The 26,207-nt window shown below is 39.6% G+C and overlaps 1 protein-coding gene across 1 annotated transcript; it reads left to right on the top strand.

The window, feature by feature from the left end:
* Positions 1–13,504: 13,504 nt before the first annotated feature.
* On the top strand, positions 13,505–14,818 carry LOC145139178 (protein FAR1-RELATED SEQUENCE 5-like). The gene has a single exon (XM_079073096.1). It carries the CDS (start codon positions 13,505–13,507, stop codon positions 14,816–14,818), a length of 1,314 nt encoding a protein of 437 aa, XP_078929222.1.
* Positions 14,819–26,207: the final 11,389 nt, after the last annotated feature.

Genomic DNA, 26,207 nt, shown 5'->3' with positions numbered 1-26,207 from the left:
GGGCCCTTGTAAGTGTTCAAAGCTCGATCTTTATCATGTTAGGTTGCTATATCTTGAGTTTTATCCCATAAACGTTTTTTTCTTGTTAGTTGGAGTGGTGAGATCTCATAAAGTTTGCAACTTTATGATTCTCTAGGACATTTGGTGTGATTAATGGTTTGGATCTGAAGTATAGCTAAGTTTTTGAGCCATGCATGAGATTTTTATCAAAAATCCTTATTTTGACTCATTATGTCTTCAAGACATGCATTGGACATGAATGTCTATAAAGCACCAACTTTAATGTTAGTTTTGGTGTTAGAAACCCTTCTGGAGTTAATGGGTTAATGACTTTTTGGAATAAGTTCTTAATGGATGAATCCATGTCTTGTTTAGACTTTTGGAACCTAAGGTTTGAGATTTTGACCTTTTGCGTGGTCCTAATAGATAAAGTTGGAAACTTTATCCTTCTAGACCTTGTTTCAAACCAGATATGAGTTTTGAAGCTCTTAGGGTTGAATGAATCAACATAATCCATTAAATTGTTTCGAACCCAGTTCCCATGATGTTACATCAGGTCGCCACGTCGTGCACGACTGGGGATGGATCGACTTTTTTTGTCTTGATTCGGTGCCACGACGTGGCCAAGGATAGCCACGGTGTGGCGATTCGCTAAAGTGAGAAGTTTGACTGTTGACCTTGACCTTTGACCGTTGACTTTTGACTTGAGTTGACTTTTGGTCAAACTCCTAGTTTTTGAAGAAGAGTTAAGGGCTTACCTGGTATAACTGTATAGGTGGTGCGTAGCATGGGTGTTTCTAGCACTAAGTGTAACACCCAGAATCAGAAAGACCAAGAAAAGAGAGGAAAAGCTCTAAGTCAAGTGTCAACTCGTCGAGTCCAGGGAGGAACTCGACGAGTCGGAGCGGGAGTCGGGGCATAGAGTAAGTGACCGACTCGGCGAGTCGGCTAGTGGACTCAACAAGTCTGGTCTGGACGAGAAAAACCCTAATCCCGGGGGTTGTGCCCTATTTAAAGAACATTACATCCCTTCCCCAGCCTCTTGGCTACCCTTTTGAGATCCAGAAACCCTAAAACGTGAGTGAGAGCCCTTGGAAGCAATTTGGAGCTTGGATAAGTGGTTTTTGTGAAGAGATCTTGAAGATCAAGAAGCTTGGATCAAGGGGGGTTTACAGAGATTGGATTATTCTTCAGTAGGAGGTCATCTTGGAGGTAATAAGCTGTTACCTTCACCCTTTTTGCATCTAGATCTATTCTTGAATGAGATTTGAGGTCTATTTCGGGTTTGGGGCTTAGATCTGAGGTTGCTACTTCAGATCTAGGGTTGTGATGGTCCAGAATGTCTTAAAGCAGCAGTCAATGAGTCATTGGTGAAACCCCTTTGTCTTAAACCCTAGCCCTAGAGTGTTTTGGGCCTATATCTCCTTGGTTTCACGTAAAGTTTGCAACTTTACGTGGGGGATAGACTGTAGAAGAGTGGATATATGGATTGGAGCCCCTGCATGGCTCGAAAAGCCACTGTATGGATTGAGAACTGGAGAGACTCGACGAGTCACATGGGTGTACTCGACGAGTTGTGTGAATATGTGCATGGGCTCGGCGAGTTGGAAGAACAACTCGGCGAGTCTGTTGAAGATTGCCTAGGACTCGGCGAGTCTGTTCTTGGACTCGACGAGTCAGGTCGCAGAACCCAACCTCTTCTGGTTAAGACGCAGATCAGTGAGTTGAGCGGTGACTCAGTGAGTTGGACAGGATGGGACTCAGAGATCGTTGAACTCGACGAGTCCTGGGGGACTCGACGAGTTGGGTCGTATTTTGAGAGCTTCTAAGTTTAAGGACTCGGCGAGTCTTCGGGTTGACTCGGCGAGTCGAGTCAACTGGAAGGTTGACTTTGACCAAGTTTGACCAGGGTTGACTTTTGGACTATTGTGGTCTGAATGTTGTTTTGGGTATTGATAGTTCGGGAAGCCGAAGGGTCAGCGGTTCGGAATTTGCCGGTTAGCAGTCAGAGGTGTTCAGCGAGTTTTCGACAGTGCGAGGTGAGTCTCCTCACTGTTTGTATGGGTCTACGGCCACAATGCCGACCCATTTAGTTTATGTATGGTAGGAAGACCCGGGGGTTAGCCCTAGGCATTATGCATGAAAGACCAGGAGGAGGATCCTGGCACACAGTATGTTATTACGTATGGTAGGAAGACCCGGGGGTTAGCCTTAGGCATTATGCATGAAAGATCAGGAGGAGGCTCCTGGCACACAGTATGATATTATGTATGGTAGGAAGACCCGGGGGTTAGCCCTAGGCAACATGTATGAAAGACCAGAAGGTGGCTTCTGGCACACTATATACTATTATGAATGAAAGACCAGGAGGTGGCTCCTGACACACTGTATGCTGAGTAGCCTAGTAGAGTAGTATGTATAGTTGTCTTTATGATGCTTGCATGGAAGACCAGGGGGTGGCCTTTGGCACTTGTCTGTAAGACCCAGGAAGTGGCCCCCAGGCTTGACAAGAAAGACCACGTGCGGCCCGTGGCAATACAGCAAGACTATGTTTGGCACATAGCACTTTACTTGATTATGAATGTTTATGATATATTATTATGTGATAGTGGTAGGGGTGAAATAGTCCCCGATTACCGGTTGAAAGATACCGATGGCAATTACCGGTTGAAAGATACCGATGTATTATGTGGTATGTGGTATGATGGGGGAACTCACTAAGCTTCGTGCTTACGGTTGTCAGTTTTGGTTTCAGGTACTTTGGTTTCAAGGAAAGGAGCCGGCTCGATCGCAGCGCATCACACTATGTTTTCCGCACATGAGATCTTTGGGATCACACTCTGATATGGTTTTATGATAATATGTTTTGATTACTGACACTTTGGCTTAACACGAGATATTATTATGAATGTTTTTATACTGATGGTTTATGTAATAACTTATTTAAAAATGAAATTTTTGGCCTTAAATTTTGGGATGTTATAAGTTGGTATCAGAGCCTTGGTTTGAGAGATTCGGGAACACTCTCAGGTGTGTCTGAACTCAAACTAAGGACTTGGTATGAAAGTTTTCAAAAGTAAAACCATTTTTATAAAAAGAAGTTTGAAAAGAGAACGGAACTTTGAAAAGGACAAAGTGTGTGATGCGTGCAATCAGCCGAGCTCAAGTAAGTTTACCCCAAGATACCCATACAAGTTTATATTATGTTTATCAGTTTCAGTAGAACAGCATGCTAGAATAGGACTAAGGATCTAGGAATGATGCCTTATGTGCCTGCTTTATGTGCTTCAGCTTATGAGGATTGCATGCTAGTATTGAGTAGACAGTAATAGGATAGCCTGTTTAGGTTATGCCTGATTATATGAGCTTAGCATCGCATGCTAGTACAGATTCTCGTTGTGTGGATAGAATTGCTTGATTATGTTCTGGTTAGATTTCCCTTTTTGTCTGAATGCTACTTGCTTTGTGCTTTGTGGGACTCTGAGTGATGAGAGTTAGCTATTAGGTGAATACGCCAAGTCACATGTGATCAGGGTTGAATAATCTCAGAGGGTTGGATTTGGCCCTATTTCGCAGCTCTCGTATGAGTCTAACCGTTGTAGGGATGAGTCCTTTACCCGAAGGATTATCTAAGCCTCGTCACATGTGATGGTATCCAGGTAGTGGCTAATTGGAATTATAAAGATGCCTTCAGTAGCTGAGGACTGGGTGCGGGTCGGAGGTGACCCTAGGGCAAGCCTAGGATGAGAGTAGTGCTGGGATCAGTGTTAGTAGTAGTGAAAGGGACTTGGTGAAGTTGAAGCAACCCTTGAGGAACGTACGGATAGATGTGGAAGGTAGTATGGGCCCATACTACTGGAAGCAGAGGATCCGTACTCGAGTCAAGGAGGGCCGAGATGGAACCAGGAATCTTGGATAATGTGTGAGACCTCTCGGGGTATGTTGACCACGCGACATGGAGCAGGAGGCTCAGGATCTGGATCAGGATCGGGCTCGGGCGCGGGATCCGAGCAATTTGATGATGGGTTACGCGAGTTCATCGTGTCTGAGATTACGAGAGGCATCCTTGAGGCGACCCCGATCATTTTCGGGTCGATCAAGGAGGGGATCATTGAGCTGATGGAGGATCGCCTCCGAGCTTTCAGGAATGATTTCGCGTCTGGCCAGGCGAGTACGCGCACATTGTCCTTCAAGGACTTCAGAGGGAGTGGTGCGCCAGATTTTCACGGGGTGAAGGACCCCATTGCTACCAGGAGATGGATCGCAGATATTGAGTCTGCGCAATTAACGAGCTTTGCGGCGGGATGTTTGAGAGACAGAGCTAGAGATTGGTGGGAGTCGGTTGTAGACTCATTGGGAGCCTCGGTCGTCGAGGCTATGACCTGGTCAGACTTTGTGACCAGGTTTAGGGCGGAGTTTGCGCCGGCGGTGGAGCTTCAGCAGCTGGCCAGGGAGTTCCTAGACATGAGAGAGACGACAGAGTCGGTGGCGGAGATTACCGCCAAGTTTCGGGAGAGGGCCTTATTGGTGCCTCAGTATGCAGGGGATGATGAGATGCAGAGGACCCGCTATCATGACATGTTGAGAGCTGATATTCGGGAGCATGTCAGCTTCTCGGCATGCCCGACCCTGGACTCTATGATTGCCAGGGCGCGGGAAAGGGAGATTGATTTGGAGCACATTGCGAAGAGGAGGTCGGATCAGACGTATACTTTGGAGGGTCCCGAGAAGAGACCCAAGACTTCAGATCAGCGATTAGTAGGTCGGTAGGTCCGAAGTCAGTGCAGCACGTGCGGGAAACCACACGAGAGAGTTTGTCGTTCCAGGGGTTCAGGCTGCTACAAGTGTGGCAGTGATGGTCACGTCAGCAGGGACTGCCCACCGGGGGCAAGCCCATTATGTTTTCACTGCAATCAGGTGGGACACAAGAAGGACGACTGCCCGACGATGAGGGGAGGAGCAGGGAATGCGTCTGCCCCGACAACTTCGAGGATTACGGATAGGTGAGAGGGTAGGGCCTTGCAGTGACAGATGAGGGAGATCTGGATTACAGCAGGGAATGTTGCAGGTACGCATCTATGGCTATTTTCGATTCTAGGTGTATTAGGGTTGTTCTTACCCCGGACTCAGGTAATAGTATGTATGAGTTGTCTCTCTGCTTGTATTCAGATTGTACTTTCAGAATTGTCATATGCCAATTGCATACCGGGAACTATTAGTAGCTAGTGTAGGGTCATCCCTCACTTCGGGTTCGAAGTGTCCAGTATTATCTCGATTATGACCAAAGCGGTTCAAGAGCGTTGTGTGGAGGTTGGTGAACAGAGTCCATGGAGTAGCCCTCCACCATCATTAGGGTTTGGTGGTTCTAGTCTTGGTACTTGGGATAGCTTTTGGAAGCATCAAGGGAAGTGGTCTATCACTGATGGGGTTGCTCTGAGCATTAGTCATTCGGACCTTAAGGGCATTAGTTGGAGCTCAGGGGATTATCAGTATCGGGGATGCAGGAGGTGTTCATCTAGTATTCGGTAATCGTACGGTATTTGGAACGGACTAGTGATGGATCGCTAGTGACATCAAGGCGATGGTAGTTATCATGCATTTTGTGCAAGGGAGGAAGGAATGGAAATCCTCGGGTTTTTCGCGTGCAGGAAAGACTTAGCTGAAACTAAGTGGGGGAGAAAAAATCATGTTATGGGAGCAGAAGCGGTTTTGAAACTAGGATAAGTTTCGCTCTCCTGTCAGGAAGAAAGACGGCCCAGGTGGCTGTATGAATTGAGAACAGTGTGAATTGGAAGTTTGGAAAAACTTGCCAATTGTGAGACCTCATTCTCGAGATGTCTGGTAGCAGATCGCAGAGGAATCGGTTGGGAGTTCCAGTTGGGACATGAGTACCACTTGGGGGTACTAGATTGTGCTTGTATGCTCGACTATGGGTTAGTCGTAGCATCCACTAGCAGCCAGTCGGTGTGGAAAGGTGTTGTTTGACTACCGGATGGCCGTAGCATTCACCAGTGGTCAGATAGTAAGAAGAGTGTGGTAAGACTGCGGGGCGGTCCGTAGCAATGGTTAGCAGATAGCGTCGAAGTGTGGTGCGACTGCGGTGTGGCCTGTAGCATTAGTTTAGTTAGACTGCGATGTGGCCCGTATCATTAGTTTAGTTAGAATGCGGTGTGGCCCGTAGCATTAGTTTAGCAAGACTGCGGTGTGGCCCGTAGCATTACTTTAGTAAGACTGCGGTGTGGCCGTAGCAATCGTATGTGAGAATAGTTAGACTACGGTGTGGCCCGTAGCATTAGTTTAATAAGACTGCGGTGTGGCCCGTAGCATTAGTTTAGTAAGACTGCGGTGTGGCCCGTAGCAATCGTATGTGAGTATAGTTAGGCTGCGGTGTGGCCCGTAGCACTGGTTTAGCAAGACTGCGGGGTGGCCCGTAGCTTTAGTTGGCTGGCAGTGCAGAAGTGTTGTAAGACTATGCGGGTGGCCCGTAGCATTCGCTAGTTGGCAGAGCGAGTATAGTAAGACTGCGGGGTGGCCCGTAGCATTCGTCGGTCCCTATTCATTAGTGTGAATGTATCAGATGTGTGGTTCATTGGCAGGGTTTTAAGATAGTTTAAGTTCAGTACGGGGCAGCCACCCGGATGTGAGTGGGCCACATTATGTTTGGATCTGGAAGACGGTAGGTCACTGGAGACCAGGAGTGGTGTAAGACTGCGGGTAAGCCGTGACATTCATTAGTAGCTTAGTTCGCGGAGTGTGGGCGGGGGGCCCGTATCTCCGAGGTAGCATGGGGGAAACCGGTATTTCGGGTAATGGTAGATCAGTTGGGACCAGGGCGGTCTCGGTTCATCTGGTAGGCGGATGGGAGTCGACAGGACTTCAAGCAGGAATGATGGTAAGGGATTCGGTGCGAAAAGCCGTGAGTTGATCGGATGATGCTAAGTTGCTCATCGCGGGATCAAATGATCTCAGAGTAAAGGATTTGGCTCGGCGACGCCGTTCTCGTCTGAGCCTTAAATGTAGCAGAGAGGGATTTGCTACCCGAAGGATTGTCTGAATTCTCACGATTGGGTGGAGCTTTCAGTATTGGAGCATTGTATGTGGGTTATTCCGTGAGTATTGGTATCATGGCCGGCACTGGGAGTGGTCAGGATTGCGGTTCCAGCAGAGGATTGGTCCTCGGAGGAAATTAGGAAGGTTGTTGCTTGTGGAAAGTGCCTTAGAAAGGCCAGTGACAGTGTAGGGTAAAAGGGTAAACCCCTTGCGAATCATGGGTAAGTGTAACAGGAGTAACGGTATGATTACCGGTTGGATAAAAGTGTTGTACTCGAAGGTAGTAAGGAACGGGTTATTCTGAAGATGATATCTTCAAGGTTTGGATTGGATGGGCGGAGTGTGTACCTTGTGGTAAAGTGGTGACTAGATGGTAAGGTAGTAGACAGTGGCAGACTTCGAGGACGAAGTCTAGTTTAAGTGGGGGAGTGTTGTAACACCCATAATCAGAAAGACCAAGAAAAGAGAGGAAAAGCTCTAAGTCAAGCTCGTCGAGTCCAGGGAGGAACTCGACGAGTCGGAGCGGGATCCGGGGCATAGAGTAAGTGACCGACTCGGCAAGTCGGCTAGTGGACTCGGCGAGTCTGGTCTGGACGAGAAAAACCCTAATCCCGGGGGTTGTGCCCTATTTAAAGAACATTACATCCCTTCCCCAGCCTCTTGGCTACCCTTTTCAGATCCAGGAAACCCTAAAACGTGAGTGAGAGCCCTTGGAAGCAATTTGGAGCTTGGATAAGTGGTTTTTGTGAAGAGATCTTGAAGATCAAGAAGCTTGGATCAAGGGGGGTTTACAGAGATTGGATTATTCTTCAGTAGGAGGTCATCTTGGAGGTAATAAGTTGTTACCTTCACCCTTTTTGCATCTAGATCTATTCTTGAATGAGATTTGAGGTCTATTTCGGGTTTGGGGCTTAGATATGAGGTTGCTACTTCAGATCTAGGGTTGTGATGGTCCAGAATGTCTTAAAGCTGCAGTCAATGAGTCATTGGTGAAGCCCCTTTGTCTTAAACCCTAGCCCTAGAGTGTTTTGGGCCTATATCTCCTTGGTTTCACGTAAAGTTTGCAACTTTACGTGGGGGATAGACTGTAGAAGAGTGGATCTATGGATTGGAGCCCCTACATGGCTCGAAAAGCCACTGTATGGATTGAGAACTGGAGAGACTCAGAGAGTCACATGGGTGTACTCGATGAGTTGTATGAATATGTGCATGGGATCGGCGAGTTGGAAGAACAACTCGGCGAGTCTGTTAAAGATTGCCTAGGACTCGACGAGTCTGTTCTTGGACTCGACGAGTCAGGTCGCAGAACCCAACCTCTTCTGGTTAAGACGCAGATCAGTGAGTTGAGCGGTGACTCAGTGAGTTGGACAGGATGGGACTCAGATATCGTTGAACTCGACGAGTCCTAGGGGACTCGGCGAGTTGGGTCGTATTTTGAGAGCTTCTGAGTTTAAGGACTCGGCGAGTCGAGTCAACTGGAAGGTTGACTTTGACCAAGTTTGACCAGGGTTGACTTTTGGACTATTGTGGTCTGAATGTTGTTTTGGGTATTGATAGTTCGGGAAGCCGAAGGGTCAGCGGTTCGGAAGTTGCCGGTTAGCAGTCAGAGGTGTTCAGCGAGTTTTCGACAGTGCGAGGTGAGTCTCCTCACTGTTTGTATGGGTCTACGGCCACAATGCCGACCCATTTAGTTTATGTATGGTAGGAAGACCCGGGGGTTAGCCCTAGGCATTATGCATGAAAGACCAGGAGGAGGATCCTGGCACACAGTATGTTATTACGTATGGTAGGAAGACCCGGGGGTTAGCCCTAGGCATTATGCATGAAAGACCAGGAGGAGGCTCCTGGCACACAGTATGATATTATGTATGGTAGGAAGACCCGGGGGTTAGCCCTAGGCAACATGTATGAAAGACCAGAAGGTGGCTTCTGGCACACTATATACTATTATGAATGAAAGACCAGGAGGTGGCTCCTGACACACTGTATGCTGAGTAGCCTAGTAGAGTAGTATGTATAGTTGTCTTTATGATGCTTGCATGGAAGACCGGGGGTGGCCTTTGGCACTTGTCTGTAAGACCCAGGGAGTGGCCCCCAGGCTTGACAAGAAAGACCACGTGCGGCCCGCGGCAATACAGCAAGACTATGTTTGGCACATAGCACTTTACTTGATTATGAATGTTTATGATATATTATTATGTGATAGTGGTAGGGGTGAAATAGTCCCCGATTACCGATTGAAAGATACCGATGGCAGTTACCGGTTGAAAGATACCGATGTATTATGTGGTATGTGGTATGATGGGGGAACTCACTAAGCTTCGTGCTTACGGTTGTCAGTTTTGGTTTCAGGTACTTTGGTTTCAAGGAAAGGAGCCGGCTCGATCGCAGCGCATCACACTATGTTTTCCGCACATGAGATCTTTGGGATCACACTCTGATATGGTTTTATGATAATATGTTTTGATTACTGACACTTTGGCTTAACACGAGATATTATTATGAATGTTTTTATACTGATGGTTTATGTAATAACTTATTTAAAAATGAAATTTTTGGCCTTCAATTTTGGGATGTTACACTAAGAGTTGTAGTAGCTGAGTATCGACTGAGATGTGAGTCTCTTCACTATACTCGTGGGTCGAAGGCACCAATGTCGGCCCACTGGATTATGTTTGTACGATGATAGTTATCTTTGAGACACATGCTAATATGCCTGTATGTGCTTGTTGTCTTTGTGACTCTTGCTGATTTTACTATATGCTTAGGTGTAGGGGTGAAATAGACTCGTTTCGGTTGAAAAATACTGAAGGAGTTGAAATAGACTCCGGGGTGAAACAGACCCGTTCCGGTTGAAAAATATCGAAGGAGTTGAAATAGACTCGAGGGTGAAATAGACTCGTTCCGGTTGAAAATTTATGAAAGGAGTTGAAATAGACCCGGGGGTGAAATAGACTCATTCTAGTTTAAAAACACCGAAGGAGTTGAAATAGACTCGAGGGGGTGAAATAGACTCGTTTCAGATTCGAGCTGTTATGTATGTTTAGTAAGGGGTATTTTTGTGGAAACTCACTAAGATTTGTGCTTACAGTTTTATGTTTATGGTTTCAGGTACTTCTAGTTCCAAAGGGAAGAGCTCGAAAATATTGTACCGTATCCACCAGTGTTCCGCATGATTTAACATGTTTTGTACTCTGCTGATTATATGACATGTTTTTATACTCTTATGGGATTTTTCTGAATGAATGAATGGTTGTTTGGCTAACTTAAAAAAAATGTAACAACCCAAAAACAGTGATAAAATTATTCATTTTAAAATCGATAGTTTCAATCATCAAATAGTTCCAAGTCAAACACAATGTACAATATCCAAACATCAGAGTAAAAGTATCCAAAAAAATGCGGAAATCATGAGGGGAGGATGTTGTGCCATCACATCGGGCCCTTCCCCTTTGTACCAGAAGTACCTGAAAACATAAACAAATATGTAAGCACAAGGCTTAGTGGATTCTCGAAAGTACCACATACCAACAATACAATTGGGCCTAGACCTGGGGTATATTCCAACCCAATACACAAATATAGGCCTAGCTCTGGGGCCCAGCCCTGGGGTTTCCTCCAACCCATAATATACTCATGGGCCCAGCCCTGGGGTCTATATCAACCCAAACATACAAGAATATAAAGATCACATAACATCTATCAATCCACATAACAATTTGGTGGGTCGGCATTGGTGCCTTCGACCCACAAGTATAGTTAGAAGACTCACCTCTAACAGAAGATAACTGAATCGTACACTCGAACTGCTACTAACACGGATCCTCACACTAAACATAACCTAATAACAACCCTAGTTAATAATCAAAGTTTAACCCACGAATAATGGTCCAAAACATAATTTACCCTATCAAGGGTAAAATACCATTTTGTCCTTCCACATATGGCCCAACAACCAAAGCCCAAAACTCCTTAGTGACCCAAGGCCCAAAATGGCCCAAAAACGTTTTCTGAGCATACGCCCAGCGTACGCCTTGTTACGCTCAGTGTACAGCTCGATCTCGGAAGACTTATAAGGTCGCAACCCAGTACCCCCAGCTTACTCTGGGTTACGCCCAGCATACTCAACGGGCGCCCAAAACTCTATTAAGGTCATAATACCTTAAGACTTAACGTCCAAACTTTAGATCCAAATCTAATGAACGTTTGGAATCATAAAGTTATAAACTTTATGCCTTTGCATGGCTACAAGGAGTCTAAAAACCAACTCTAAGTCTTATTCATGACCAAAAAGCTTAATAGATCCATCATGCATGATTGGAAAGACCAAGATCCCATTTTTATGAACCACAATGCTCTCAAGATCTAAGGCTAGGGGACCAATAATGAACAAATCTTGCTATATAACTAGATCTAAAGAAATATGCATCAAGGTTGGAGCTTTATACCTCCAGAAGATGCACAAGGATGAGTAAATGCTAGATCCAAAGGCTTGAGTGCAACACCACACCTCCAAGGGTCTTCCTACACCACCAAGAACACCAAAATGACACTCTAAAGCTTCAAAACTCACACACACAATTACGGTTTTGAAATGGAGGCTAAGAGAGGTGGAGGGTGGAGTTAAGAAAGGGTTTGAGCTCATAATGTTCTTTAAATAGGGTCCAAACCTTAAAAAAATAAGGTTTGCCCTCTGAAGCAGTACACCCAACGTATCTATGCGTACGCCTAGCATAAATAAAGAATCCGCGTTCATCACTTCAACGCCTACGCTTGGCATACCTATCTCGTACACCCAAGGCAGAGACCAAATTTGCAAATTTTAAAGGAAATGAGCCACAAATGAAAATACCTGGAACACTAGTGTTACAAATTTTATAATTTTTGGAAAGTTATATATATATATATATATATATATATATATATATATATATATATATATATATATATATATATATATGTATGATAGGTTAAAATGAAGACACTAAATAAGTGAAGACGTGAAAACACTATTTATATATTATTATTCTACTATGAATTTTGTATATACTGTTTTATGTGATTCTTCCGCATTGGTATATGAATAATCATATGTTAATGTTCACATTATAATTTACGACAATATTGAACATATACAAAATTCATAGTAGAATAATAACATAAAAGTAGTGTTTTCACGTCTTCCCTTATTTAATATCTTCATTTGAACCTTATCCTTCACACACACACATACACAAACACAAAAAGTTACAATGAAAATAAATCATATTTCGGTTTTCATTTCGTTCTATAAAAGAATAAAATTAATGTGGAATATATATATATATATATATATATATATATATATATATATATATATATATATATATATATATATATATATATATATATATTAAAATAGAGAGAGGTTTAAATGAGAACAGTTATGAAGTTGAGAAAGCGAAAACAGATATTGGTCAATTATTTATTTTTAAATAAAATCTTAAAATAATAATTATATAAATTAAAAAACAATTTAAAACAATTAACTAGTCAAATTTTATTTTCACGTTCTCAAATCTAATAATTGTTCGACATAGTTTAGTATGTTTTTGTACCTAAGTTTAGGTGGGGCTGTAACATATATTCACTTTTCCCTATATATATATATATATATATATATATATATATATATATATATATATATATATATATATATATATATATATAGGGAAAAGTGAATATATGTTACAGCTCCACCTAAGCTTAGGTACAAAAACATACTAAACTATGTCGTTTGTTAAGTGTTTTCCAAAAAACAATTGCTATGTACGTGATTTGCTGAAAGAAACGAATCCTCCATAAAAAAATTACATATTTTCCTGAATCAATTTTTTTCAAAAGACTTTCTTTTGATTATTCATTCTTGTGTGTAGTTTTGTGAAATTCTCCAAGTTCGATTGCTACGTGAATTCCTTGGTTTCTCAGGTACGTGATTTTTTTTTTCAAAATCTTTTGTTACGTGAAATTCATATAAGTTCAATTACAGTATTTAGGGATTCACTTTGGAGTTTGCGGCGGAAGAAAATACACACGTAGGTGAATGAAAGATAATTAAATAATTGCATTAAATTCAAAAGTGATAGATTTATTCTAGAATTTCCAATAAGTAATAATTAATAATTGACACTCTCAATTTAATGTTTTTCATTCATACAATAAAGACTTGAATACATAATTAACCTAACCTTGCAATTACACTTGCTGGTTTATATCATTGATGCATTTTAAGTTACCATTCAATTCTAGTTTTTATATTGAAGTTTTCCTGATTTATTTTTTCATTATTGCTGATTATTTTAATTTACCATTCAATTCTAGTTTTTATATTGAAGTTTTCCTTCTTTTTTTTTGCCATTACTATTGTCTGATTAGTATCAATTGTTTCTCATTGTTTCTATTTGTGCAGTACATAATGAATGAAACTGAAGTAGATGGTTTGTCAATAGCAACATATGAATCTGAAAAAATAAATGGGGTCGATGTGATCGTTGATTGTGACAAAGATGAAGTTAATGATGAAAACATTTTGGGAAAGGTTTTCGATACAACCGACGATGCGTACGCCTTCTATAATGATTATGCATTTGTACATGGATTTGGTATACGTATTCATACTACATACAAAAATAAGGAAACAAATGAACCTTATCGAAAGATACTTGTATGCGACAAAGAAGGTTTTAAACGGGAGGACGGTAGTACTTCAAGTGGAAATGAGAAAAAACGTCGTAGAGAAGTTAGAGTCGGATGCAAGGCAATGCTTCGAATTTCAAAAAAGAAGGATGGGAAATGGTTTGTGGACTTGTTTGACGACACACACAATCATGAATTGAGCATCACACCAACGAAGGTGATGAAACATCGGTCTCATGCGAAGTTCCACCGTACAGTGGAATGTAAATCTCTCATGGTGCAAATTAATCAATCAGGGTTGAAACCTTCTCAAATTAAAAAGGCCATTAATGCAATGAAAACCTCAAATGAAGTTGATGTAACTTCAAAACAATGCGTTGATGTATTATCTGAGCAACGAAAACACAACAGAGGAAGGGAGTTCCATGGACTAATAAAACATCTACAAGATAAAGCATTGGTGGATAATGATCAGTATTATGTTGTGGATTTGTGCAGTGACGGGCGTCCTAAAAATATTTTTTGGGCGGATGGAAGATCAAGAGACGATTTTACTAAATTTGGAGATGTTGTTGTGTTTGATGTCACTTATATGACAAATAAATTCAAGATGCCTTTTGCTCCATTTACTGGGGTGAACCATCATGGACAGTCTATACTTTTTGGTGGAGCGTTGCTAGAAAATGAAAAGGAAGAAACTTTTGCATGGTTGTTTGAGCATTTCCTAAAATGTATGTTTAGCAAGTATCCAAAGGCTATTATTACTGATCAAGACAAAGCTATGGGTAATGCAATAGAAAAAGTGTTTCCAAACGCTCGACATCGCTTTTGTGCATGGCATATAAAAAAGCATGAATTGAAGCACCTCCGACCATACGTTTCCCGTTATAGTGATTTTCAAGAATCATATAAAGAATGGGTAATGAGTGACACAATTGAAGAATTTGAAACGAGGTGGGAAGTTATACGTGATAAGTATAAACTCGAAAACAATTGTTGGATAACTGATATGTATAACCAACGAATACATTGGGCTAAAGCTTTTTTAAAGGATATTTTTCTTGGCCGATATGACAACAAGTGGACGAAGTGAGAGTATTAATTCATTTTTTGATGATTTTGTTAACTCGAGTACCATGTTGAATGATTTTTTAATACAATATGACAAAGCAGTTTCGTCACGAAGGGCCGCCGAAGAAGATGAAGATTTCAAAACTATGAACTCGAGGTCGGTTCTTTCCTCAATACATCCAATTGAAGCAAAAGCAGGCGAGTGTTATACTCGAAAGGTTTTTGAGGTTTTCAAAAAAAATGGATAGAAGCTACTAGCAATTTAACGCATGAGACTCTAAGCAAAAGTACAGAAGAAATCAAGTATCGAGTTGGGCAACTGGACATTGACAAAAAATATTGGCGGATTGTTAGCTTTTGTTTGTTAAACAAGATGCATGTCACATGTTCTTGTGCTAAGTATGAGACATGTGGGATTTTATGCAAACATAGCCTATATGTGATGAAGAAGAGGCATGTTGACACACTTCCGAGTCACTACATTTTACCTCGGTGGACCCTTAATGCTAGATATAAGGTGGGAAAACGTAGCATCGGACTCAAAGAAATAAATAACGAAAATGGAGTTAGTGCTTACACGTTATGGTGTGTCCGTTCAAATTTTAATAAAGTAATTGAACAAGCAAAAGACTCCCCTTCAGAAATAGAAAACGCAAATAACATATTGATAAAGCTCTTACAAGAATAAGCAATTCGGAAAAAACCTATACCAGTTGAGAACCTATCTCAAGGTTCTTGTGTGAGAATTTCACAAGTTGATATGATGCCTCAATTATCTGTCCGAGATCCCCTTGGTCCAACTAACACAAAAGGGCGTCCTAAAATTGCTAGTAGAATCAAGTCTTCTTTAGAAGTGCCAAAAAACGAACATGCTCTTACTGTCAATGATTGGGTCATTATGCTACTAGTTGTTCTAAAAGAAAGGTACTCATAGTATTAACTTACTTTTTCATGATTTTAGAGTTCTTATATTTATATAATAATCTATTTATATTTTCATGTCACAGGTAGATGAATCGTTGCAAGAAAAAAATTGATGAGATATGTAGTTGATGTGAGAAAGTGAAAAATCTAGATGGTTCATGACATTTTGTTTTGGTTAATTGTCCACTTTTTCCAGTTTTGGTTGATTATTCTTTTTACTAGTTTTGGTTAATTGTTTTTTTTTCATTTTTGGACATAAATCATGTAAGTTGCTATTTTGGAATGAAATTTTTGAATGGTTAATGCTATTATGTGTAAAATATGAAAGTACGGGGGTATTTTGTGTAAAAAGTGAAAACATGATACTATTATGTGTAAAATATGAAAGTGCGGGGGTATTTTGTGTAAAAAATGTAAATATGATACTATTATGTGTAAAATATGAAAGTACGGGGGTATTATGTGTGAAAAATAAATGTACGATGCTATTATGTGTAAAAAAGGAATGTACGATGCTATTATATATTAAAAATGAAAGGACAGGGGTAGTATGGGTAAAAATGAAAGTACAATAATATTGTTGGTTAAAAAATAATAGTAAGCTGCTGTTACAGGATTGAAAAAGAAAGTATGTAGTATAGGTGTTAAATATAAACTTAAGCTGCTATTATTTGTTAGAAATTAATGCCTTATTAAGACTTTTGCAATGAGTTGAAAGTGTAATTATGTTAATAGGAAGATTTGTTCAAATATAATGTTGTTAACAAGTATAATGCAACAAATATAATGTTGTTAATAAGTATAATGCAACAGTAACCGAATCTAGTAATCAAAATAGTCTTTTTGAGATTTGAAATAAGAGTTTTATTATAATAAAAAAAACCCCATTAATGGCTGGGAATGCACATATTACAAACGGAAACAAAAAGACCAAAAATATAGCAGCACTATATATAAAGTTACCAAATCCTTACAACTAATTACAACTAATGACAATGAACTTTCAAATCTTCCAAACATGAATAAAGACCATTAAACCCAACACTTTTAGAGGCAATATGCTTGGCTACCTACATGATGTGCACTTCGTTCCATACTCTTCATTAGCTTTTCAGCTTCTTCCAACATCAATACATCACAATAATAATTCAAAAACATGTTGTAAGTAACCAAATCAGATGGAAACCCGTTTCTTCTAATAAAGTTCTTGATTTCTAGTGTTTTATTGAAGTAAAAGGTCCAATGCGATCTTGAATCTGGAATAACAAAACTGAGTTAATTATACTATGAATGGAGAATTATGGGAATACCACCAGAATTATATGCAGATTCCCGCAATCGACAGAGGAGCAATCATATATATTTCTTAAGGTTGAAAGATGCTTTACATCACCATCATCTCCAAGAAAGGATATGCATAAGTTAGATGTTGGCAACAGTGAGAAGGTTAAGTTTCCCCTGTTCCAATGCAACAAACCATATATATCAGGTATTAAAATAAAATAACCACACATACACGCACTATAACTATACAAGTAAACAGCTTAGTAATAGTTTTAAGCTCATCATAATATTTTTACATTCCAAAAACTTGATACATATAAAAGAAAGGCCTTATGATTCTTGTTCTGTTATTCAAACCATTTTCTTTGTGAGATGTGACTTTATTTTATTTAAATTATTATTGTTCTTAAGTAGGGGATTGGATTGTTACTAACACAAATTCACATCAGTATCCATGGAAAAACAGGTGAGGACATTTTTAAGTTTATAAAGCAAAAACAAAAAAAAGGAACGAGCTTTCTTATTCATTGGCTCATAATTGCTTCAAATACATGAATACAGTACAAATAACTAATGCATAAAGGAATGGTCTTTCTTCGTTTTAATGTTCTGGACTAATAAACAAATCCTATGAATTGCTTCAATCGTTGGTGAGTGAGTAAATTAACAATAAAGGAAATTTGACTAGGGCTTCATATGAATCGGCAATTTGAACATGCATAGCAGAAATACGAAATTGGTTACACTTACATCTTTCACCGGCCACCTCCGGCTGTACGCCGCCTCTGCCGTCTCCGATGGTCAGCGCCGCCAACATCGGCGATTGCCCTCTTTTTTTGTGTTCCCGTGACCACATAGCAACACAGGGGATCGAGAACCTACACACGTTCAATTACACCTTCTGTGTCCCGATTTCTTTCAACAAATACCCTCAATATCTTTTTATTGCTTCGAATCTGCTCCCAACAAACACCCAAAACGAGATGTGTTTTGTTGTCTTCCCTAATTTGGGGTTTTAATTTTGAATGACACAGTACTGGTAAATCAGTCTCCAAATGACGCAGTTTAGAAAGTTTAAGTAGTTAAGCTTGGGTGGAGCTATAATGTATATTCCCTATCCCCATATATATATATATATATATATATATATATATATATATATATATATATATATATATAGAAACACACACACAAATGATTTGCATATGCACATGCATACAAAAAAAATTCAATTTATTTTTACGAATCTCTTAGATATGCATATGCACATCTAGGCATGCATAAACGTAAAGTTGGCAACTTTACGTGGTTTTCCAGCTCAAGGGAGTCAGATCTATGCTTTGGAGTTATGTCTTCAAGGACTAAGTGCTTAATGGTTAATCCCTTGCACTATCAAGTCTTATGGTTGGGTTTTGGTCCCCTTGTGGTACTCCCTATGGGTAAAGATGGAAACTTTACCCTTTCAAGTCTCATTTTGGTCTAGATCTAAGCTTTGGATCTCTTGGAATCGGAGAAAGTAGCTTAATGTATTAAGTTGTTGGAATTCAGTCAAACACGGCGTGTTTGCAAGTCAACACGGCGTGTTGGCTGGGATTTTCCCGACGGTTTGGATGATGGAGAAACACGTCGTATTGATAAGTCAACAAGGCGTGTTTGGTCAACATGGACTGTTGACTTTGACTTTGACCAGGGTTGACCATGGGAGGTTTTGGGCCATGTTTGGGCCTTTTGGATTGATGATATGGGCCTTGGCTTTGGGGGCCTAGTTATAGAGAGGGTAAAAATGTCTTTTACCCTAGTTTGGACATTTAGTGTGGGTCGGATCCGATTATTGATGGATGTTTATCTTGTGATTGATAGCACAGGGATCTTTCAGCCAGCAGTCAGGTATTGTCTGAATGTTTCAGCAGTGCAAGGTGAGTTTCCTCACTATGTTAGCGGGTCGAAGGCAACAATGTCGGCCCATGGTTTGCTATGTAGAGCGCTAGATGTCTGCGTGACTCTTGCATGTGTATGTGTTTGTATGCTTACTGGGCGGGGACCGATGGTTATTCTATATGCTAGTATCAAGTTATGCATATATGTTTTGTATGTGGGCGGGGCCCGGTGATTGTATAGTACGTTATTATCTTTGTGATTTTCGCATGTGTTTGAATGTTTATATGGTTATGTGAGTGTGGGGGGGCCAGTATCTCAGTGGGCGGGGCCCGATATGTGAGTGTGGACGGGGCTCGTATCTCAGTGGGCGGAGTGTGGACGGGGCCCGTTATATGATATGTTTGGTATGTGGTATCTTAGGGAACTCATTAAGCTTTGTGCTTATGGTTTTTAGTTTATGTTTCAGGTACTTCGGGTTTCAATTGGAAGAGCTCGGGATGATTACAAAGAACACACCACATGTGTTACGCATTCTGTGATTTACTCTGATTTGATGATGTTTTGATAAATCTCGATTAACTTGGCTTATAGAAGTGATATGTATTAACGACTTATTAATCTAAAAACAAAAATTTAATGTCATTATTTTGGGGATGTTTCAAGTTTTCTATGAATTGAAAAACCACTAAAAATTTTTAAAATAAAAAATAAAATAATAATTTATTTCATTAATTCTACGGATAAATATTAATCTAAATTTTTTTAAAAAAGAAAATAAAATAATAATTTATTGATGGATGTTTATCTTGTGATTGATAGCGCGAGGATTTTTTTAGCCAGCAGCCAGGGATTGTCTGAATGTTTCAGCAGTGCAAGGTGAGTTTCCTCACTATGTTAGCGGGTCGAAGGCAACAATGTCGGCCCATGGTTTGCTATGTAGAGCGCTAGATGTCTGCGTGACTCTTGCATGTGTATGTGTTTGTATGCTTACTGGGCGGGGCCCGATGGTTATTCTATATGTTAGTATCAAGTTATGCATATATGTTTTGTATGTGGGCGGAGCCCGGTGATTGTATTGTACGCTATTATCTTTGTGATTTTCGCATGTGTTTGAATGTTTATATAGTTGTGTGAGTGTGGGCGGGGCCCGTATCTCAGTGGGCGGGGCTCGATATGTGAGTGTGGACGGGGCCCGTATCTCAGTGGGCGTGGGGCCCGATATATGAGTGTGGGCGGGGCCCTATCTCAGTGGGCGAAGTGTGGGCGGGGCCCGTTATATGATATGTTTGGTATGTGGTATCTTAGGAAACTCACTAAGCTTTGTGCTTACGGTTTTTAGTTTATGTTTCAGGTACTTCGGGTTTCAATTGGAAGAGTTCGGGATGATTGCAAAGCACACACCACATGTTTCCGCATTCTGTGATTTACTCTGATTTGATGATTTTTTGATAAATCTCGATTAACTTGGCTTATGAAAGTGATATGTATTAACGACTTATTAATCTAAAAACGAAAATTTAATGTCATTATTTTGGAGATGTTTCAAGTTTTCTATGAATTGAAAAACAACTAAATTTTTTTAAAATAAAAAATAAAATAATAATTTATTTCATTAATTTTATGGATAAATATTATAGATTTCGAAAATAATATTTAAAAAAAATGTTTCAAAAAAAGCATTTTTGATACATATTTTTATTTGTTTTTTAATAACACATTTACAAAAAAGACGTGTATATGAATATGCATACAAACAATTTTAATTTATTTTGCGAACCTCTTAAATATGCAAGCCTCTTAAATAAAAAAGATGTACATGTGAAATTTAATGCCAAAATTGCATGTAGATAAAAAATTTATTGGCTGTGACATACCCATTTTTACGGTCATTTTAAAACTTTTTATTTATGCTTATTTAAGATAGAGTTTATTTATAGATGCGGAATTTGGTCCCGTAAAAGTATTTTCGAAGAAATGTTTTTCATTGATTTGTTAAAGCTTGGGATGTCATAAATGATACAAAGCATAAGCATAAACAGGCCTTACAGTATCTTAGACTATCAATCTACATCTCCTGAATCTCTCATCATTCATGTATCTTTGTACTGCTACCTGTGATAAAAGGAAACTGAGTGGGTCAGGTTGGGAAACCTGGTGAGTACATAGGGTTTTCAACCCACAATAATATATTTAATATGTTTAATTATCAAACAATTAACCCGATTACCCATCCCCATTTACTTCTTTATTCTTCCTTAAGGATCTATCCTAAGGGTTATCTTAGTCATCGTTGCTGACAGTACTGTTACAGGGTTTTCTCCGTAATACGTGTCAGTAGGTTTCTTTCTATATTCATTCCTGAGGATTTATCCTAAGGATCATCTTAATCGTCATTGTTGACGATACTGTTACAGGGATTTCTCCGCAATATGTGTGATTTGGGTAGAGTACATCAAATGGTCACGGATTCCATCACCTACAAGTTACAAACTTGCATGTGTTCCACGGGACTGTCATCAAATAGTTCGTTGGTCGTCACTTATACCCTGATCCAAGTGCAAGTCATGTGCTTCGGGTAGTATAGGCATCTACTAACTTTCACACCTACTCATACTTGTCCCAAGTGTTGCCTCGCAGTTCACTAAGTTATCTAAAAAGAAAACCCCATAGAAAACACATAACGTAATTTAGGAAATTATATTGCTTTTTAGAACGATACAAAATTTATTTGAGTTCATCACACTTAATTCCTTATACATTAGGTTACATAGGATAATAATATTTATCTCCTTCCCTCAAGTACTCCATACAAGCAGCTCCAAATTCCCGCCCTTTTTTTCCTCATCGAGCATCATATGGTATGCTCTTGCTTTTTCCTTCGGTGGCACATTCGGCCTTGCTACTTTTTTTTTATTTGGGCTAATCTTCGAAATATGCCCACCATCTCCACATTCGTAACACTTCTTTTCATCGAATGAACAATCTCTGGAATATTGACCTGCTCTTCCACATTTGTAACAGATCACATCCCCGTTGCATCTCCCAAAGTGCTTCTTCTTGCACTTATCGCACAACTTGGCTTCATTGTCAACCCCAGACTTCTTGTCGTTGGGGTTAGACTTAGAGAACTTATTTCTTTTGTCGGATCTTGATGATGCTTCAAGCTTTCGTCTCTTTCCTGTCTTTTCTCTCTCTAGAACCTTCTCTCGTATCTAGGTCTCCGCATTTCTAACTGACCAGATAGCCTCCTTCACAGTCTTTGCTACTTTTACCATTGGACCACAGTCCTTTGGTAGTCCATTAGCAAAATTTTCAACCTTGGAGAGTTCGGTGGGTACCAAATAGGGCACTAGCCTCATCTTCTTAGTGAACATGGAAGCATACTTGCTGACATTTGTCTTGCCCTTCTTCAAGTTCTGAAACTCATTTTTGATTACCAGAAGGTCTTGCTCAGAACGGTACTCTCTTTTCAGCTTCACAAAGAATTCTTCCCTCGACATCTTCTCCGCTTCTCCTTTTGGCATAGAATCTACCAATAGCTTACACCAGTTCAAACCGTCGGTCTTTAGTTTTCTGACCGCTAAAATGGTCTTTTGCCGGTCACTGCAGTCATAATTATTAAACACCATTTCCATCTCGGAGATCCAATCCATAATTTCCATTGGTGTGGGGCTCCCGGAAAGACTTGGTGATTTAGTAGCCATAAAATCCTTATACTTACATCCATTTCTCTCAATCCTATCATCATGATTGTTCCTTCTTACTACTTGGGGCTCAATCTGGCTAACAGTTCAGCTGTAATTTCCTTCCTCCGACTATTCCTCTTTCATCCCACGTTGTACGATGGGTGCAGTAGGTTCTTCAATATTCCCTTGAAGTTGATGTCTTATCTCTTCCATCTGAAGATCTAATATTGCTTGTATCATCGCCATTGTGATGGGTTTGGGTGCATGTGTATCGACCGATGCACGACCTATTACTCGCTCAAGCGTACGTTGTCGGTTTCCATCATTGTTACCTAATCCTCTCTATATCCTTACTATGACGTTCTATACACCAAAGCGGCCGTTTAGTGTATTGAGGCGAGAATATAGATAGGAAAGGTTTAGACGCATAATTCTCCTTATCATTCCGAAAAGTTATATGTTAGTTCTAAGACCGTAATTAAACGTTTGGAAACCTGAACACATAAAATTTCCTAATTCTAGGTCGGCAACAGACCTTAAACCTAATAGCAACAATTTAGATAGGAAAGCTATAATAAAAACCATTTAGCACATAAAAGCAAATTAGGCATCTTGTCCTAAAGTGAACTAGTGCTTGTGTCATTTCAAGTGTATTAACTAAAATATAATAGACACTCATCTCACGATCATCGCATTCTAATTTTAAGTCTAGAAATCCTCTACATTCCTAGTTCGCTTAAACTAATGCTCTGATACCAACTGTAACATCCCCATTTTTACGGTCATTTTAAAACTTTTTATTTATGCTTATTTAAGACAGAGTTTATTTATAGATGCGGAATTTGGTCCCGTAAAAGTATTTCCGAAGAAATGTTTTCATTGATTTGTTAAAGCTTGGGATGTCATAACTGATACAAAACATAAGCATAAGCAGGCCTTACTGTATTTTAGACTATCAGTCTACATCGCCTGAATCTCTCATCATTCATGTATCTTTGTACTGATACCTGTGATAAAAGGAAACTGAGCGGGTCAGGTTGGGAAACCTGGTGAGTACATAGGGTTTTCAACCCACAATAATATATTTAATATGTTTAATTATCAAACAATTAACCCGATTACCCATCCCCGTTTACTTCTTTATTCTTCCTTAAGGATCTATCCTAAGGGTTATCTTAGTCATCGTTGCTAACAGTACTGTTACAGGGATTTCTCCGTAATACATGTCAGTAGGTTTCTTTCTATATTCATTCCTGAGGATTTATCCTAAGGATCATCTTAATCATCATTGTTGACAGTATTGTTACAAAGATTTCTCCGCAATACGTGTCATTAGGGTAGAGTACATCAAATGGGCACGGATTCCATCACATACATGTTATAAACCTGCATGTGTTCCACGGGACTGTCATCAAATTGTCCTTTGGTTGTCAGTTCTACTCTGTTTAGATGACTATATCGTTGGTACACTAGTACCATTCCTACATCATTAGTACACTAGTACTATTTCTACATCGTTAGTACACTAGTACCATTTCCAAAGTCGTGGCATCCTATCATTTCCTACATCTTTCATTATACTATGACATCTTATTTTTCATCATATACCGGCATCTTATCTTTCATCATACTATATCATCTTTAATTACCCTTCGTTCTCCAATGTATTATATTTATAAAATACATATACGGTATATATCATATAAAATTTATCTTTATAATATTTCATCTAACATATTACATCTTTGCACATAAGCACATATAGCATTCAATTATCTAAATACTTCATATCTATGTGTAAGATGAAAGTAACTATGCACTAACTTGATAAAAGTGGATGCCTCAGAATTTGGGCAGAACTTCGCCTTGGTAAGTTATCTTTTCCTCTGACGTAACCTAGGTTCACATTGCTAAGCCTTAGTCTAATATTCCTGGTGACTAATGATAGTCTAAATTCCTCACTAATCCCAATGTCTACATCATGATCTATCAAGTACGGAAGAACCATGTAGGATCATATCGGAGGTAGGGTCCGTTTAGTATACAAAGTATACTGTTTTGAAATCTCACTTTAAATACCTCACTAAATCCAGTATAGACATCATTCCCGTAAGTAGATCAATTAGTATAATGACTTGGAAATTGATTATAAATATTCTTTATAGGTTCATAATAACGACTTGACTATAAATATAAGTTGCACTAAAATTAAAAGAGTGTAGCTTAACTTATAGAGGTTTTAGCGAAAATCGGGAAAACGCGCAGATAGAACTCCGAAACTGAAAGCTTCTATTTTTCGGGTTCTCCGGGACCTTGGAACCTTACTAAACTATCATAAAAGCCCAAAGGAATCAGACTCAAGGAAAGAAATGGCTCAGAGAGAAAGATAGTCGAATTTGGTGTGGAAATGAAGTAAAATCGAAGGGTCTATATATACTGAAGCAGGTGTGTGCCGCACATGGCCCATAAGCACGCCGCGACTCAGCACCTTGCTGGCTCCATCCCCTCTTCACCACGTGTCGCACCCTGATTTATTCACATCTCCTTCTTTTAGAATGTGACACGTTTCACACTATTATGGAGCCACGTGTCACGTCCGTATCTTGCCACATCGCTTGTCTCTTAAAGGAGTGAGAAGCCGACCTTACCACGTAGCGCACTCCGGTGCTGCCACATCACCAGCACACGCTGTTCCTCACGGATCTTCGGATGGCCAAAACTTTCACATACGAGCTTCTTTTTCAACGTTCATTATATCCACAGAATCCTCTCGACGGTCTCTACAAATTTCATTAAGGTCTCAACATCTAGTTATTGCTCTAATAAAAATTCATATTTAGACCGTTTTAGACAGCTGAAGTCCGTGCGAAATTCATAACTTCTTCATACGAACTATGTTCTCGTCTGTATTTATATCAACGGGCTCATATTTATGAGATCCTCAATTCTCGTTTAGATTGTTTTGGCTAACAATCAACTGGTTAGAATTTCGATTTCTATGCCCATACTGTTGCACTGAAACTTCAAAAAATCATAACTTCCTCTCACGAAATCAGATTTGGACGTTCTCTATATACACACTCTCGGTTTAAAGACTACTACAATTTTTGTTTAAATCACTTAGGCTAAAAAGTAATTTATCAAAAATTCACTTTCTTCGATACGCAGAGTCGTGTCAGTTTAATCACGAAACTTCGAAGAAGCATGACTTCTTCATACGACGTCGAATTTTAGAGTTCTTTATATGTACATAATTTTTGTTACATATATTATAACTTTGGTTAAGATTATTTATCCTAAATAATTTTCTACCAAAAATTCATTTTTAACGCTTATTATATTGTAATTAACTAACCCAAATGTACAGGTGTTACCTTGGTTCATTCTATCATGTTTTCAGTGCCATGTACTTTTTACTATTTATCTATTCTATTTAACATTATATATATATATATATATATATATATATATATATATATATATATATATATATATATAATGTTAATTTTTTTTTTCCAAAATTATTAAATACAACTGGAAAGGTTTTAAAGAAATAAACGAGATGCCGATGTAAAAAGTTATTTCAATGCTTTTAATAGTTAGAACAAATTACACGAATGGTCCTTTAGGTTTTAGTTT

This window comes from Lactuca virosa, chromosome 9, assembly GCF_052849685.1.
Source record: "Lactuca virosa cultivar CGN04683 chromosome 9, Lactuca_virosa_CGN04683_v6, whole genome shotgun sequence".
Taxonomy (NCBI): Eukaryota; Viridiplantae; Streptophyta; class Magnoliopsida; order Asterales; family Asteraceae; genus Lactuca; species Lactuca virosa.
This window is presented reverse-complemented; position numbering and strand designations above follow the sequence as displayed.

Coding starts and splice junctions, on each gene's coding strand:
- LOC145139178 (XM_079073096.1), top strand. CDS start 13,505: ATGAATGAAACTGAAGTAGATGGTTTGTCAATAGCAACATATGAATCT.